Below are 17,008 nucleotides of genomic sequence, written 5' to 3'. Positions count from 1 at the left end.
ACACACGCACGCACGCACACACACACACACACACACACACACACACACATAACGCCACTGTCATCAAAACTGTACATTCAATCAATTGACAATCGTTACGCGACCAGTGAAATGACTCTAGATTACATAATTACATTAGATTACATGGAGGGGGGGGGGGGGGTCCACATGGCAGACGTGATGATGTAAAGCACAACGTTTGGCAGGCGCAATCGTGATGACATCGTCGACCCTTCGGCTCCACGTCTCCCGACGTTTGGGGCCCCCTCCACGGGCCCCCGGGCCCCGCTTAGAGTCCCAACTCCTCCGCGCACACAGATGGGTTTCGAGCCCCTCTGTCTCTCGCCCCTCCCCCGCCCCGCCCCCACCCCCCCCCCAGCCGCGGGTGTCCGCTGACGCACAGGGGTTGTCTCGGATCTGAATGAGACTGGGCCGGTCCGGCTGAGTCGTGGCGTCCCGCCGTCTTCAAGGCTTGTGTTTGAAATGGGCCTCCACTGGAGAGAGAGACACAGAACAACGCCGTCGTCAGCCAGAGCCACCGCTGTCCCCGCCCCTTACACCCCCCCCCTTGCTAAATGTTACTCTCCCACTGCGCACTCGGGTGGAGCCGGAGGAGAATCCCTAAAGCTTGAAACGTAGTAGGCATCTTGACACAAAAGGAAAAATCTGGTTACGCAGCAGAGATCACTACTAAAAAGGTTTGTATTTAAACAACTAAAAGAAAGGAGGTTCTCGCCCTCCCGCAAAGAAATACGCTCAGTGCGCCAACGTCCCGCACCTGCGTATTCCTGCGGCCTCATTGGTCGGTTGATGACCCGCTGGAAGGCGGAGATCCAATCCCGTTGCTCGGCCTCGGTCTCGCAGGCGAACAGGAACTTGCGGTCCGGCGTGACGATGGTGATGCCGTGGTGCCAGTGGTAGCCCTGGGTGGAGGAGGGCAAGCCGGACAGGACGGTGTAGCTGTTCTCCTTGCTGCCGATGAAGACCTCGCCGCGGGCGTAGGCGTCCTTGGGAGACAGGCGGAGAGAGTGACGCGGGGGACGGGCTTGGCGACGGGGGGGGGGGGGGGGCGCATCTTACCAGGGGGTCTTTGAAATACATGAGCCTCCTGTCGTCCATGGTGAACCAGCGCTTCTTGAAGCCCTCGGTGTGCTGCGGGCAGAGCGACAGAGGCATTCAGTGGAAGTGACGCCACTACACCGGGACAATCACAACACATCCGTGCTTCCAGCTTTTTGTGGGTGCGGTTGCCAGGTACAGTTTTAGCTAGTTAGTATTCCTTTAAAAGTGAAGAGTGCTCCTCATAAATAATTTTGGCCATGCGTGATCTATAGTTTGAAACACGTCGTATGAAATGAAAGTGGATTCAGTTCTTCCAAGCAACAGATTGTGAACTCAAATTTGAATTGAAATGAATAAATGTATTGTGTTTAGTATCATGCAATGGATTCCAATCTGGGCACAAACATAAGATTAATTGGAGGCTTTAGTGTTTTTAGTCGAGGTGTAGTCTGAAGAGGTGTGTCTTTACTTTACGGCGAAAGATGTACTAATTCACAATTAGTCTGGTATTCAAAATTAGACACCTTTTCTAACTAATCTCTAAACTTTGAATTTGTTTGAGTAAAATACCAGATAATTTGACTTATTCAAGCCTTAGCAGCTCAAATAACTACATCAACAATGATTTAAATGCAAAGTCTTCAGCGAGTTGCATGCAGCACAGACCTTTGGACCCGTTTTCTCCATGAATCCTTCCTTCGTGAAGTTTCGGGTCAGTTTGGGCACCAGCTGGAAGGGAAGAGACAAACGGGGCGTGAAGGGCCACGTGAAATAAACGCATGTGTTTACTAGTACTAACCTTGTGATTGGCGACGCGTCACCTTTAACCATCACTTTCCTTCCCAACCATTCCTCACCTCCTCGTCACTCGCTCCGGGGAAGGCCACCTGCAGGTAGTGGAACCTTGCCGCCCTGATAGCGTTGAACCAGTCGACCATCTCCTGCACCAAACAAAACAAACCCCCTCAGTGGCGCCGTGTCATGCTTGACCCCCCCCCCCCCCTCGCCGGTTGGGTCCCCGCGGTCTGCACTCTGGGCTCAGATGAGGTGAGATGTGCTTTTCCGCCGCGACAGCGAAGGCAGCGGCGCGGTGTGGTCGGAGGCATCTTGTGCCCGGGTGGATACTGCAGAAGCTGAGGCACAGTGACACCGAACAAACCCCGTGAACTCTCCCCCCCCCCCCCCCCCCCCTCCAGGTGACCACCTGCAGTCACACTACTCCACCAGCTGGGGGAGCAGCGCTGCTTGTGTTTCCCGGCTCCAGTTGCTCTTCATTTCCCTTTCTCATCCACTCAAACCCTCTGTCTCGCTTGCTTTCAAAATAAAAAGGAAAATTATAATATATATATATATATATATATATATATATATATACACACATATTAAACACACATATAAAACATTTCATAAAATTTACTGAAAAATCTGAATAAATGTTGCCAGTTACAGGCTCAGAAAAGGTCTGAAATCCCCTTTCATTCAACAGAAATGATTCTTTGCAGGAAATGATGCTGCAGAGGCGTTTACAAAATAATTCAATTTGACCCTCCGAATGAAACCACGTAAAATACTTCAGTAACCCCATCCAGGTTCCCCAGGGGGGCACCGAGCTGAGCACAGCGGGGAGTGGGAAGTGATGACGACAACCCCAATCCCCCCCACTCCCCCCTCCCCTCCAGGGTTTTCATGATTAAATTCAAATCCATTTAACAAAAACAAAAAGGCAGAATAATAAAAGAAAAGTTACTTCACGTTGGGGGGGGGGGGGGGGGGGGGGCGATGCAGAGCGGTCTCAATGAAGCAGGACTGCGACTGCTATTTGTGACGGGCTTCGGGCTTTGAAATGGATCAAGGCCAACGAAGGTCAATGTGTCACCGCGGCGTTTTAAGGGCGTACCTTAGCGTCACTGTGGTAGACAAAGATGTTCCTTGTGCTGTTGTCTTTCAAGTAGGTGATCTGGAGGCCGCAGGGGTTGCCGATCTTGGCCGGCTGGAAGGTGGCGTTGAGGGTCTCGATTTTCATCAGCGCTTTGGGATCCCTGGCCTAAGGCGGAGGGACACAAGGACAACCAATGGGACTTGTTTTCCTCCATGCCGCTGGTTTTTAAACACCGCTTAAAATCAGCTGAATCACCTCACTTACATCCTGCTTGTTGAAGTACTTCAGCGCACCCTCCCTCTCTGACAGGATGAACTTTCGGCTGAGAAACTGACCGTTGTCTCGTCCTCGTTTCCATAGAAACCCTTCTCTGTAGCCTGGGAAGAGAGTGAAGGGGGGTGAAAAAAAAACCAAAAGGTGTTTGCGGTTTGGAGGCTTTTTAATAAAAAAGGACATCAGAGAAGAGCTGAAACAACGGTGAGATGTTGTGAGTGACTGGTTTGTGGTTGAGGGAAACCGCCAAGCAGAAATCTAATATAATTTGGAACTGCATTCAAAATAAGGGGGAGAAAAAGAGAAAATACAAGAGCCAAACAGATAAGAGACTTTAGCAGGAAATGCAGCATGAGACAGCAAAACAGAGATTTTATTTGCCTCCAAAGACCAAAGAACCTCCATTTTTTAAATTAATGAGACGCTGTTCTATTCATAGCCTTCAATGCCGTCTATTTTTGGTAACAGGCTCCGCCCACACTGCCTCCTTTTCTGTCTTTCATCTTTTTCTGACGTGTTTTCTTTCTAATCCGGATCTATTTTGGTGGCTTAATGGGCGGGAGATGCCTCGGTATATAACCAGGGGACTGATTTACATTCTTGCCATGTGACTGGTAATTAAACTGTGATTATCCAGAGTGATTTATGATGAGAACATATGTCAGAAAAAAAAAAAAAACTTCAAAAAGATCAGAGACAAGTTTGTTCATGCTGAATAGTTTTGTGGAAAAAGCAGAGAATAAAACGATATGTTTTGTATGTGTGTGTAAAAAAGGAAGCAATGAGAGAAAGGGGGGCGGGGCATATGTAAAGTAACAGGCACTTACAAGTATCGTAATCTAATCCAGAACACTGCTTCCTCTACTGCGACGTTCTCCATGCCCACTGCCATGGACGCCCTCTCTGCATGTGTGTGTGTGTGCGTGTGTGTCTTTGCGGCTGTGATGTACTAACATGAAACATTCACCGAGGTACATTAGCATTACCTCATCGATCAATAGCCCTCCTTGTCCCCACCCTCGGCTCCTTCCCCGACACATTTTCTTCATCCTATCTTTTGCATACCGGATCAATATCAACATTGGCCGCTGCGGAGGCCAGGTTGCTGCCAGTGGTCAATCTCACTCACACACACATTCACACACACACACACACACACATTCACATATATGCCACCTGCCCCAAAATGAGTAATGAAGAAAGAATGAATGCAGAAACAGAGATGACAGAAGGACTTGTATTATTACAATCTGCCCGCCTGTGAGTGTGCTTGGTTTTCCATCGTAACAATGAGCGAATGAGGTCACCGCGAGCCAATCAGAAAGCTGCATCTTTAACCGCGTGAAATGCATACGAGTTGACACACAAAACCCGTAGAAGTAAAATAACGTTTGAAAGTCCTCGATGGATGTTTCAGGGTAAATTCATTGCAGCTCACTGAATCCGCTGGGAAATGTTTGTCCGAGAGGTTTTCAAGGTTCTGTTTAGCCAACTGTTAAAAACGCCTGATCGACAACAGGCCGTCCATTTTTCATCCTCTTCCAAAGAAGCCTGGTACGCCGAGGTGCTTGGGATTCCTTTCATAGTGTTTTTACATCGGGGTGAATGGTTTTAACGCACATCTCATGAGGGTCTTCAGAGGAAGAGTAATGAAAAAGGTACCTGCAGAGTAAGGCTCCTGTTTTTCGATAAACTCAAACTCATTCCTCTCGTATTTGGCTCTGATCCACTGCTCTCTCAGCATCCTGGAGACAGAGGAAACACACACACACCCACACAGTTAGCGTTCAGTAATTGTTTTTCTATTGCTTTTTTAGGTCGTTATGTTCACGTTCTTCAGCACTTTGCTAGCGTAGCGATGCAGCCGACAATGGAAGCCACCTCGCTCTTCATTTCAGTGTGAGGAGAATCACCATGCCAACAATCTCTCTCATCCTGTTTCTGCCTCCACCTTCCAGTCTCCCCTTCAGGCTCCAAACAACCATTCCATCAACTCTTTGAGTGACACCTTCTGGTGACACTGGATTGGAACTAAAACCCTCCCGATCGCCCATCTCGGGGGAGTCGAGTGAGGGAACGCGCAGAGACACAGGCTGAGGAAGAAGACACCGCTTTCTTTGTTCTCTTTGTGTCTCTTTGAATCGGATTCTGTTCAAAGGGAAGCGGATACATGAGAGAGAGAGAGAGAGACGGATGGACGAGGCCAAGATGTCCCGAGACGATCTGTTTCACTACCTCGGGGCACGAGGTAGGAAAAAGGTTGAGCAACAAAAGATAGTACATCCTGTTTGTTGGTTCCGTGCTAATTGGCCGCTTCACGAACCAGAAACTGGGATTCAAAGTTACAAAACAATAAAAAGTAAAAAAACACTATATAGAGAGATCTAACGGTTTAATATATCTTCATTAACAGTAACCACAACAAGCCACTGCACAACGTGGTGTACATCGCTTTAGCACTAATCAGCATGCAGCGGAGGGGAGCTCGGCGAGGGCCAATTATAGAGAGAAATGGGACTTCAAATCCGTATCTGTAGCATGAATATTATATACACAAAGAAGTGGATACTGGACTCCAAGATGTCGGCCAGTCAACTGACTGAAATAAAGCTCATATAAACTTTGCATAGAGACGCAAAAGGACACAAACAGACTGTCGTATGGTGTTGTCTCTCTGTATATATATTTGACTTTGTCATGGTACAAGAGCGCAGGTGTTACTAATAACATTAACGACGGTACCGTTCTCTTCATGCATCATTCGTATTATTGCTTACACCTGCGCTTTTCATGTGAAGAAAATGTCAAGATGTCTTTCATTTAAAAAAAGGGCACTCGTGCAGACAATAACAACCAAATCCCCAAATGTAGGTGAACTTACAAGTCGCCTTTGATATTCCGTCAAATGAAAGTTCAATGGCACATTGCCACGCGACCTTTAGGTTATACTGGTGCCATAATGGAAGCTCATTAGAGAATGGTTGAGCTATGCAGTTAGCCTACCAGAGGGGTTAAATGTTGGCTAACTAGCGAGCAGGCTAATTTTGTTAGCACGCATTTCTCTTCTTTCAGAAAACAGCTTGGAGGGTTTTCATACTGGCTTCACCTCGAGTGTTGGTGTTTGTAAGTCCCGCAGAGAGAGAGAGAGAACTAGCGCTTACTTGCAGTCGGTGTGTGTTGGTCTGTAGTAGAAAGCAGGGACCGTCTGCTCGTGCTTGGCCTTGGCAGCATTGTTTCCTGTAGTAGCCATCAACTGAAAAAGGGGACAGAAACACTGTCATTTAACACTGAATACTGTTTAAAGTGGTATTATTCAGCTTATTGGAATATAGAGTAGATTCCGCCATGCAGCATTTATTATGTCCAGAAACAATTTGAACTAACAGCACCGTTTCAATGAAATAACCCCTGGAGAATGTTGACAAATGTGCTTAATCATACACAATATTAGGTACGACAGAACATCTTCAGAACCAGGATTAATTGGGGAATTGGCGACACTGCGTTGGGGCGCGTCCACTCTCTTTCCTCGTACTCCCCAAAATGTTTCATCCAGATATAATCCATGAGCCCAATCCGGCTCAGAGGGGCGCTGGGAAGGGATGCATGAATGGGACTTTTATTGTGACGGTCAGCAGCAGCAGAAATGTCAACCAAAACTCAAGTCTCTAAAGGAGTTAACCTCGGATGTGACAATTTGAACGGGATATTGATTTCATCAGGGCAAAAGATCAGGCACCATTCAAGGTTACCTCTGCTTCCACAGGGACTGCGAGATGCTTGTGATGGAGAATTAGGGTACAAATATTCTTCAACAAATCAAACCAGTGTTCAAGAGGACGTGTTTCACATGGCAACAACAAATGGTACCACTAAAGTCCAGCTCCTTATTCTCTCATTTCAAAACCAAAAAGCTGGGGCCTCATTAATCAAAACATAACCCCAGTAATAACTATAACTAATCCAATTTGCTCCACAGCCATATGCTTGTCCACATGCAGGCCCATGTACAGACGGAAGAATAACAGTGAATACAACCGTGGCCTTTTCACTAAATTGTCTCCCATGAGTGTAGTTGTGCAGCTGCGGTGGCCTCAACAAAAAAAAAGCCTAGAACTGCCATTAAGAAAGGGGGTGATTCAACACAGAGACGTCCCGTTTGTCGTTTTCCCTTCGACGCGTCGACTAGGACTCTTGTGTTGTGCTCTCATATTTAATCAGCCACCACTCCAATGCATTGCTCTCACGTTTGGACCCCCGTTCAACTCCCCTTTAAAATCACACTTACTGTCCGCCTTCGTCTCCAACTTCTGTTTTTTTTTTTTTTTTTTTCAACTGTGACTCATGCCAGCATCGCCTCCCCCACGTCCTTTTTGTCACCGAGTGTTGTTGGTGTCAAACCGCTGACATGATTCACTACAGGGACCACTTCAATAGCGACATGTAGAGCCATAGTCTTAACAAACGACAACCTGAGAGTGTTCATTTTTTACGAATTTGCTCACAGAGCTTGTATTTCGTGCCGATTTCTGAAGGAAGCATCCTCGCCGGGCACACCGCAGTGTGCAAGGATGCAACAAAAAACAACAAAAGAAAGTAAACAGTCTGACTCATGTAATGGCGCTGCATTGAACCCTGCGAAGGAGAGCTGTCCTCCCAAAGGTTGTCAGCTGAAGAGCAAGATCTAAAGCACATTTCTTTGTAATGGTCATAATTAGTCAAATTAGATATTTCATTCTTTGTTATAACCAATTGTTGTAAAAAAACGTGTGTCACAAAGCCAAGCCGTTCCGGCTTTAAAACTACTCCGGCTTTAAATCAGAGACATGTTTCAAATGTACCCTGACTAGTTTGTTTCCATGGAAACAAAAAAAAAATAATACTTCAGCTTAAGACTGTAACCATTGAGTCCATGCCTCATTTTCTTTTCATATCACCAGGCTCTTGAGCTGACAGGAAGCAGGAATCACCACTGTTACTACCTGAGGAATCCAGATTTTTACAAGCCGATAAAATGTCATTAAAGGCGTGTGCAATGTGGATAACGCATCAGAGACGCACATATTAAACACCAAAAGATTGTTTCAAATGTGAAGCGTTTGACTGTGATGTGATGTGAAGTATTTTTTTTTTTCATTGTGTTTGCCAGAACTAATTTTGAACGAAATAGTTCCAACATTTTATGTTGGTCTTTAACCAAGAAGCGATCGAGCACAAAAACCTTTTTTTTGAATGAAGAAAACAAAATATAATGGGTTCTCGGCTGATTTAAGGCAAAAACGCAACGACTTGAGATTTTTAATCCCTTAAACTCAATGGATTTGAACAAAGAGAAAGCTCCCTTTCATTTAAGCCGTGTACCTGTTTTGGATAGAGTTTTTTGGGATGCATGCACCACTGCCCTACCTCGACCTCGCTGGCGTCCCACGTGTCCTGCACGGACTTGACCCTGCTGATGTGGGGGATGCTCCGGTGAAGGAGCGAGCAGGCCTGGCAAACAAACACACCCAAAGTCAGCGACGCCCAGTCCGGCTCTGCAGGAGAGAGAGAGAGAGAGAGAGAGAGAGAGAGAGAGAGAGAGAGAGAGGCCGTAGAGAGAAGACGCACGGAGGTGAAGGAGAGGGGGGGGGGTGAGGTTGGCAGAGCGAGAAAAACAGGGGAGGAAATTAAAACGGGCAAAGTGGGACAAAAGGACGACAGAGAGGGCGGCGGTGGGGTTGGAAGAGATAAAAAGGAGGAGGGGTGAGAAAATCTTAGTCATAAGAGTGCTGCAACAAAGAGTAATAAAAGAGAGCAGGGCACCAAAATGGGATTGTGGGGAAATCCTTTTTCAGTTTACTGGCAGCGTGAGATCTGATCAAAACTCAGCCAAGTTATCGGGTTTGTTACATCTCCATAATCCAAAACACACACTGATCCCTGCAGACACGCTCACAGCTGTGTGTGTGTGCGTGTGTGTGTGTGTGGCTTTAAAAGAAGGCAATGGAAAAGGACAAACACGTGGTTTGATGCACGCACACAAACACGCCATGTGCTTTCTGCCAACGCGTGCATGTAACTAAACGCACACTTTGCATTGCAGCTCTACAGCTTCATCAGCAACAGACAAAAATACAACAACAAAAAACAAGGATGAACGTCTTGGTAGAGCAGCAGCAGCATCCGTGAGTGTTGAGCAAAGGTGTCACACGCAGACTCTGATTCTGTCCGTGCAAATGAAGCCAAGAGGCAAAGACAGGGTGCAGTGAGAGCTAAAAATTAGCAGAAAATTAGAGAGAGAGAGAGAGTCCAGTTTCCTTATTCATAGTTCAGCTTTACTGTTTATCATATAACTATAAAACAAACCCAAAACATACATACAGTATGAAAAAGATCAGATAAAAGCAGAAGAACCAGAGCATCCTCTCTGAATGAACACACAGAACGTCTATCAGCCGCCAAATGTGCACAACGTCCCATTGGTCAGATATTGCTCTGACTTCTGGCAGGGAACACAGACCTCCTCCAGCAGCCTGAGCAGCAGCCTGCTGGACCGGACGATGCTCAGCTCAGGGTGGAGGTCTTCGTTAGATGACCCAACTTCACGCAAGCGCTTCACGGCACGCCCACATGGCGTCGGTAACAGGCCCGCCCGCCTGCAGCTCCTGCAGCAAGGCTGCAAGGGAACAAACAGCACAATGGGGAACAGGCTGCTTTATGAGGTCGGATATCGGAATATGTCGACCCCCTTGCTTTGGGTCGGGTGAAAATATCTCAACCACTGTCGGATGTGCCGCCTCGACATTTAGCAGAAGTTGACGCTTTCACTTATCTGTCTCAACATCTAAAAGAAAAAGGAAGCAAGGCCTGCAGAGCTGCTAGCGCTGCCAAACCCCCCCTTGCTCAATAAATCCAGATTGATTGATTGACGAGCAAAACTGTTGCTCAGACATACGAGTATGAGCAAAAAAATTATTTCAGTTTACAAGCGTAACATTCATTGGGGCCTTGCCAGCTGCAAAGGATGAGCTCTCTGGTTGTAGGCCAACGCCTTGCACGCGACGTGGTCTTGCCATGCTGCCGTATCAGGCGGACTCCATCCAGCACGTTGGATTGCCTGCACGTATGTTTAGCACGTGCTGGCATGTGTCGCGTGTGCGTGGCTCAAGGGGCAAGAGGGCGGCGCTCAGAAGCCACCACATTGTCTCTCCTCCTCAATTCCTCTCTGCAGCCGTCCTTCCTCACGCCACGTGAGTACATGAGCAGAGAGAGGGTGTGATACTCATGGGGGATCTCCTCATTTGAGAGTCAAAAGAGAGAGGGAGGGGGGGGGGGGGGCAATACAACTCTGCGTTTCTCTTTCCTCTAGGGGCTGGAGAAAAGCGGAGACGGAGAGCGGAGAGCGGCGGGGGCGAGGAGATGAGGAGGAGGAAGTAGGAGCCATGAAGGAGGGAGAGGTACACAAGATCCCCGTGGGGGGCGTTGCTGGCATCCACAATAATCTCTCCTTGATTTATCTCTCTTAATCCATGACAACTGCTAATTATTCTTTTTTAATGTAAATGTCAACTCGACTTTTAATCCCTCTGGCTTGCGATCAAGTACAAAGCACAGTAGATGGCGCTTTGATGCGAACAAATATCAAACCACTTGCTTTTTTTTATTCCTTACATCTTGCCAGCAACACACACACACACACACACACACACACCAATGCACACAACCGCCGCTGACACAAAAACACACAACCAGTCATTCGGAGGTGAGGTCATCGTTCTCTGAGTCAGGCCTTATGGAGAAGCAGACAGCACTCATGGAGATTACTGTGCCCGCAATGGATGACTAACGATGCACACACACACACACACACACACACACACACACACACACACACACACACACACACACACACACACACACACACACAGGGTTCCCCTCCTTTACATGTTCATTGGAGATGTTTCACATCAGGATTACGGCTGTCATAGTGAACAGGAGCCGGGGGAACTCGTGGTGTGGCGTGACTCCGCTGTTTGTTTTTTCGGTGCATATGCTGTTTGTTAAAGAGCTGCTGCTCCGTCTCCGAGGAACTGTTGGAAGAAAGTGGATTCAAAAAGAGTCAGACGGCTCGTTTGTTGGAGAAACAACAGAGCTTTTGATTCCGACTGCATGAGTCTGAAGAGAAAGAAGGCCCTGTGGCGTTACTGCAGGGACGATGCAGGACAAATGAACAACGGGGGGGAAATTTATACAATGGCTGCCCCTGTGCCTGTGAGCATACGCAGACACTTTCCTGCACCTACAGCCTTTTTGTTTGTGCGTCTGGATGTGTACACATCAGTGTGACTGTGGCTCATTTGTGGTGGGGGGTTAATAACCAGACAGTGGGGGCCAGCAGAGGTTGTGACCCCCTTATCTCTTGGCTCAGCACCACAGGCTATGTTTTTCAGCAGCAATGGCTGTTGCAGCAAACCAGGGGGAGGAGCCAAGCCAATGGGCTGGAGCAACATTGAACAGGAGGTAACCCGATTCAACCTATTAAAGGACACTATTTGTTGGAGGATTACGGCCTCTTATTCTAGAAACGTTCGCCTGGGTTGCCACACTTGGTGGGGAATGTGGGTGCGGTGATCCGTCGCTTAAAGATTCCGAATGAAATAGGTACGCTGAGAGAGACACAAGCAGTGCTACAGTGGACAGACACTCATACACAGCCGGACCAGATACTTGGGGCATTACAGTACACAAAGACTATTCCGGGCCAGCATCTGATGAAGCCTGTACGGAAACCCAGTACTCACCAAACCAACAAGTTAACTACAAGGCGAGACAACCTGGGACAACACAAACCATATGTACCATATCAATCTTTCAACATAACACTTCTACTGCATCTTCATCAGGGTAACGTCTGTCATTCGAGTAGAATCTGAGCTAGCGTTGACTGATCAGTTTGACTGGCCTATTACAATGTTGTAAAACTGAGTGTCACCTGCATGAGAGGTGACTTTTATGCTTAAGCTTTTGAATGAGCGTACTGTAAAAACAAGCATCCCAAGATATGGGGTCTCAGGGGGTCTACGTGATCAGTCTAAGTAGGACGCTGCATACTCCGGATGAGGGCGGAGCGCCTGATCCATCAACCATCGAATGTTGATTTGGCGCGCCACAGACTCCGAAGGGCAGGACTTTGTAGTTATTCCCTCTTAGGGAGGGGAAACTGCCAGTAACCCTTGTTGAGACAAACACAAACCAGGCTGGATCTAATTTAGTTTGAGCAACTCGGGCATCACATTTTGAGATTTAATTTAACTAAAATCATTGCAGAATCCCTGTGTCGTCGGTGTGAGAACAATCGATCTGCAACACGCACTATGGGACTCCTCAATTACCCCCATTCCCATTATCTCACCTCTTGGTTTCCCTTTTTTCCCTTTGCGATGCAATATGGTCAAAGCTTCACCTTTCCTGGTTCGATCACATGGGTGGGTCCAGGTAGGTCGGTAAACATCCTTGAACAGCCTAGACAGATCCGCCATGTCTTTTCGGGGGGGGTTTGGCCTCACTGGGGGCCTTAAAGTATGTGTGGAGGGAATGGGTCTGGTATTCCAGACTAAGGTTGCCATTAAAACCCTGTCAGGGGTTATGCAGCTTCTTTAAAAAAGCAACTACTCTATTCTGGCATTTATGTGAACTTTAAAACAATTTTTCATTCCCCCACAGGGAACAAACCCACACCGTGACAACTTCTGTGAAATATTCTTATTCTTATTGTGAAAGAAATATTGCAGGAACAGAGCCGACCACACCGTAAACAGGACAACACAATCCTAACTCTGCCATTTTCATTAGGGGAGGAGTGCAACTTGAAGTTGCTTTGGGAAAACGTACGGTAGCATTTTTTGCTACAAGTATCAAAGGGATTTGAGCATGAGGTCTATCCATCAATTTACTGCATTGGGGGGTAAAAAAAGGTTGAGTGCTGCAGATTTGCTATGGCTGAGAAACATATTTGTTAGTTTCTTTTGAAAAACATTGAATAGACTAACGTACCCCCTCCTATCTAATGGTAGCTCCTGCTGTTTCACACCTCAGAGGACCGCTGAGGCTCCTCTCCGGGGGGGAGTTGCTCGTTTGTGTGTCCTTAGCGAAGGGCAGAACTACAACGATGCTGAGCTACGGAGAAACTGTGACGTATAAGCCTTACGGATACATATTAGCACACCCGCAGAGAAAAGATAGGGGGGTGGGGACCCGCAAAGGTAAGGAAGGGCAGAGTGAGAATGACTATGCAGGGGGAAAAAAAAGGGTGGGGGGGGGGTAGTTTGGTTTTCTGTGAAGTCAATGGAAGTTGTATCTGTGACCGGAAGGTCACAAGGTGGAAGGATGATAGTCATGTCACTTTTAACAAAGTTTTTGCTCTGTAAGCCTGGATATTCACATTAAATTACATAGTCTAAACCAAATGTCTCTGAGGAGTGACCCATCCATTAAAAGTGTTACATATGTGTTATTAATATTTTTGCCAATAAATATTTTAGAAGCTGACAATAAAAGCTGTTACCGTATTAAACATAAAATCAGATTACCACTAGTTCCTATTAAAGGTAAATCAAATTTTTAGAGAGTAATAGACGTGATCCTTGAGTCAAGACGTTACCAGATTTTTGCACAATGTTAATACTGTATTATTAACCTTTATCAATCAAATAACATTACCCTATAGCTCATATGTTAAAGGATACATCTATAAGTCGGTACTGCCAGTCACACAACTTAACTTTCCTCCTCACATCCTCCCAAGTATCCTTAGCTTTCTCCTAAGTACACTGCATGTCTGTTAACTTAGCTCTGTTGAGATGATATGTGGTGTTTTGAGCTGTAATGAAACTGTGATGGTTTTCTTTCTGAAGAATTTACTGAGATACGGTCCTGTTCCCTATTTCTCGTTTTTTGTGACACTGCAGCCGATCAAATGCAAATATGCGCTAAAAGCAGCTTTTGGATGCAAAGTGGCACTAGTCGGCCAGTAAGCGGAGATGAGCTGTGATCAGTCCCCTTTAAGTTACCAATTACCTTCCAGCTGTTGCCCACCACAGGGACAGCTGTCCGGCCTTTGCTTCACCAAGGCTAAATTTCATCACGTTGTAATTATAAAAGCAAAAATGGCATGCCTGCTTTTCACAACCTGATGAATAATTAAAGCCAATGCTTCCTTTAGGCACTTTGGATCGTTGCACAACAGTTTCGGTCAAACAAAAGCCTTGTGGCCATATCGCTAGTTGCGCTAATTTGACCCTAACAGGGCTGAGAGTCTGCAGCCATGTGTATAGTGTAAAGTGCTTTTAGCCAAATGCTAACGCTAGCAAAGTATTAGTTGCATAATCTTCACATGCCAATGTTTGATTAGTGTAATGTTAACCATGTTCACCATACTTAGTAGCAACTAAGCATGCTTAATAAGAAATTCAAAGTATATCTAGTGTCTCCAAATGGCCCTCGACATAGCGACGTATGTGCCAACGGCCCGAAGCTAACGGCGCGAACTTGGGCCTGAGTGCTAACAGAGCGGACGTTGTTCACCTGGCAGGGAACCAAAGAACGGGCGCTGAGCCTCCGTGACTACACTGCCGGCCGCCACAAGCGGTAACAGCCATAACAGCGCTGTGCAGAGCGATGTCCATGAGTGAACCAGCTGGGTGCGCTCGCATGCACTGAATGGCACGCTTGCTAACACGGAGAGAGAGAGAGAGAGAGACCTCATTCCCTGCTTCACAACATTGTGATGTTATAATTAGCTGTTATATTAATGTTGAGAATATTGTAAAGAGAACCTTTAATTAGTGTCATCACTTTGCAGCATTTGGGTAATAAGCAAATTGGTTTATTTTAACCTGATGGAGGAAAAATGAAGGGATCATTAAATTATTATAATTTCCTCCTGCGAGGTGCCTGAACATCTGCACCAAATGTCACAGCAATCCATCCATATGTTGCTGAGACATTGCGATATAAAACCCTCGAATTTCTGGAAAAACTCTTGTGCTAATCCATTCAGACATTTTGTAGGATATACTATTAGCTGTTGGTGGTGCTGAAAGGAAAGTGAGGCGATCCCCAAAATGTACAAGTTCCAAGGCAGTTTAAGATGCAATAGTTCTGAAGATACTTTAGACCAGGTGTGAATGAACTGGGTATAACTGTGCTATGTAATATGATGGTACCGACAATCAAAAGGCCATTTACCATTTGTAGATACACACACAGCATCCACCACGGCGAAAGCCATTTCTATCCTTATTTCTATCCTCTGGCCCCGAAAGCTGCCCCCAAGGAGCCGGGCCCTTAGAGGAGCCTTGACTAGGGCCGAGGGACAAGAATCCTGGGCGGGCTCGGCTCCAAACGCTGGGTGTACTGCTCGTACTGGAGCCTCTGTGGCCACTCACTGGTGTATTGCCATTTCAGTGAGAAGAAAAAGGAAGGGAAAGAGGAGGGTGGGAAGAGGGGGTGAGGGGAGGCGCATGGGGAGAGAATAGAGAGCGAGGTAGAGGATGGAGAGATGAAGAAAGGAATGAAGCGGCTTGATGGAGAACAGCATGGCTCTGGTATAAAATATATAAAATAGGGCCATTTGAACGAAAAACAAACGTGCGCACACACAAACACACACACACACACACACAGACAAACACACACACCACTAGTAATTAATGCCTAGTATTGCTGACAGTTTAGAACATGATGACACCAGACCACAACACTGACACACACATTAACCATGGAGGGGAAAGTTGACGTGTCTGTGCACACCCTTACACACAATGACAGCCACACACACACACACAGGGGAGTGTTTGGTGTCTTTATGCCTCTGACTGAGTCCAGAGTCCAGTCTCTTTAGGCCGTAAAATACCTGCAGAAAATGGGTGTAGATGAAGCCTTAGAAATCATCCCTCGAGCCTTTTTGCTTGGCTTTCTGCAGCACCAGTTGCCCCCCCCCCCCCCCCCACCCCCCCACCCTCCTCCTCTCCTCCGCCTTGTCCACCCATCTTACACGCATCAGTGGAACCGCGTCTGCATGCGTCGGGTTACGCCGGCATCACCACCGGGCTCGGATCGGCTCCCGGAGGCGAGGGCTTGGGGGAGTTGCCTACCTGGATTGCCGCAGTCCGCGCACGTTCCGTTGCCCAGTCTCGCCAGCACGTCTTGCAGGAGCCGGTTGCTCCCCTCCGGTTCCAGGGACATGGTCAGCGCTTATGCGTCCAGCCTCGCTGCAGCGGGAAGAAGCCCGAGCAAGAACATCCGCTGCTGGAGACAGAAAGACAGACAGAGACTGACAGGCAGACAGGCAGACAGACAGGCAGGCAGACAGAGTGACTGACTGACTTGCTCACCTGTCACCTCAGAGTTAAGCAGAGGGAAGACGGGACAATACAGGAGGATCCGATCCGGTGCTCTCTTGCGCGCTCTCTCTCTCTCTCTCTCTCTCTCTCTCTCTCGCTCGCTCTCGCTGAATAATAATAAAACACGTTCCCGTCACCCTCTCCCTCCCTCCATCCTCCCCCCACCTGCCCACCTCGTTTTCCTTCCTCTCCGCCCCTCATATTATATGAAAGTGAGACATCTTGCGGTAGACAATAAGAACACGTTTAATTCCGCACCCCTGAAAATGACTTTGAAAAAGCCATCTCTAACAGTATAATGACCTTTTCTTTTAAATATTTTAAATTTAAAACATGTTCTAGTGCAATTCATTTCTGTCATATTTCTCGAGACAGTATTAAGGTGCATGTGAGTATGTTCCTTTTTAAAATA

General features: G+C 47.0%; 1 protein-coding gene across 1 annotated transcript; it reads right to left on the bottom strand.

Moving 5' to 3' along the window:
- Positions 1 to 350: 350 nt before the first annotated feature.
- On the bottom strand, positions 351 to 16,715 carry LOC119212768 (arf-GAP with dual PH domain-containing protein 1). The gene is made up of 12 exons (XM_037463509.2): positions 16,588 to 16,715; positions 16,348 to 16,501; positions 8,621 to 8,748; positions 6,376 to 6,467; positions 4,877 to 4,959; positions 3,206 to 3,318; positions 2,960 to 3,106; positions 1,920 to 2,003; positions 1,729 to 1,791; positions 1,081 to 1,152; positions 779 to 1,007; positions 351 to 494 (listed from the first exon to the last, which is right to left on the bottom strand). Exons 2-12 carry the CDS (start codon positions 16,436 to 16,438, stop codon positions 466 to 468), a joined length of 1,131 nt encoding a protein of 376 aa, XP_037319406.2. The 5' UTR covers positions 16,439 to 16,501; positions 16,588 to 16,715; the 3' UTR covers positions 351 to 465.
- Positions 16,716 to 17,008: the final 293 nt, after the last annotated feature.

The sequence above is a fragment of the Pungitius pungitius genome, chromosome 21, assembly GCF_949316345.1.
Source record: "Pungitius pungitius chromosome 21, fPunPun2.1, whole genome shotgun sequence".
Classification (NCBI taxonomy): Eukaryota; Metazoa; Chordata; class Actinopteri; order Perciformes; family Gasterosteidae; genus Pungitius; species Pungitius pungitius.
This window is presented reverse-complemented; position numbering and strand designations above follow the sequence as displayed.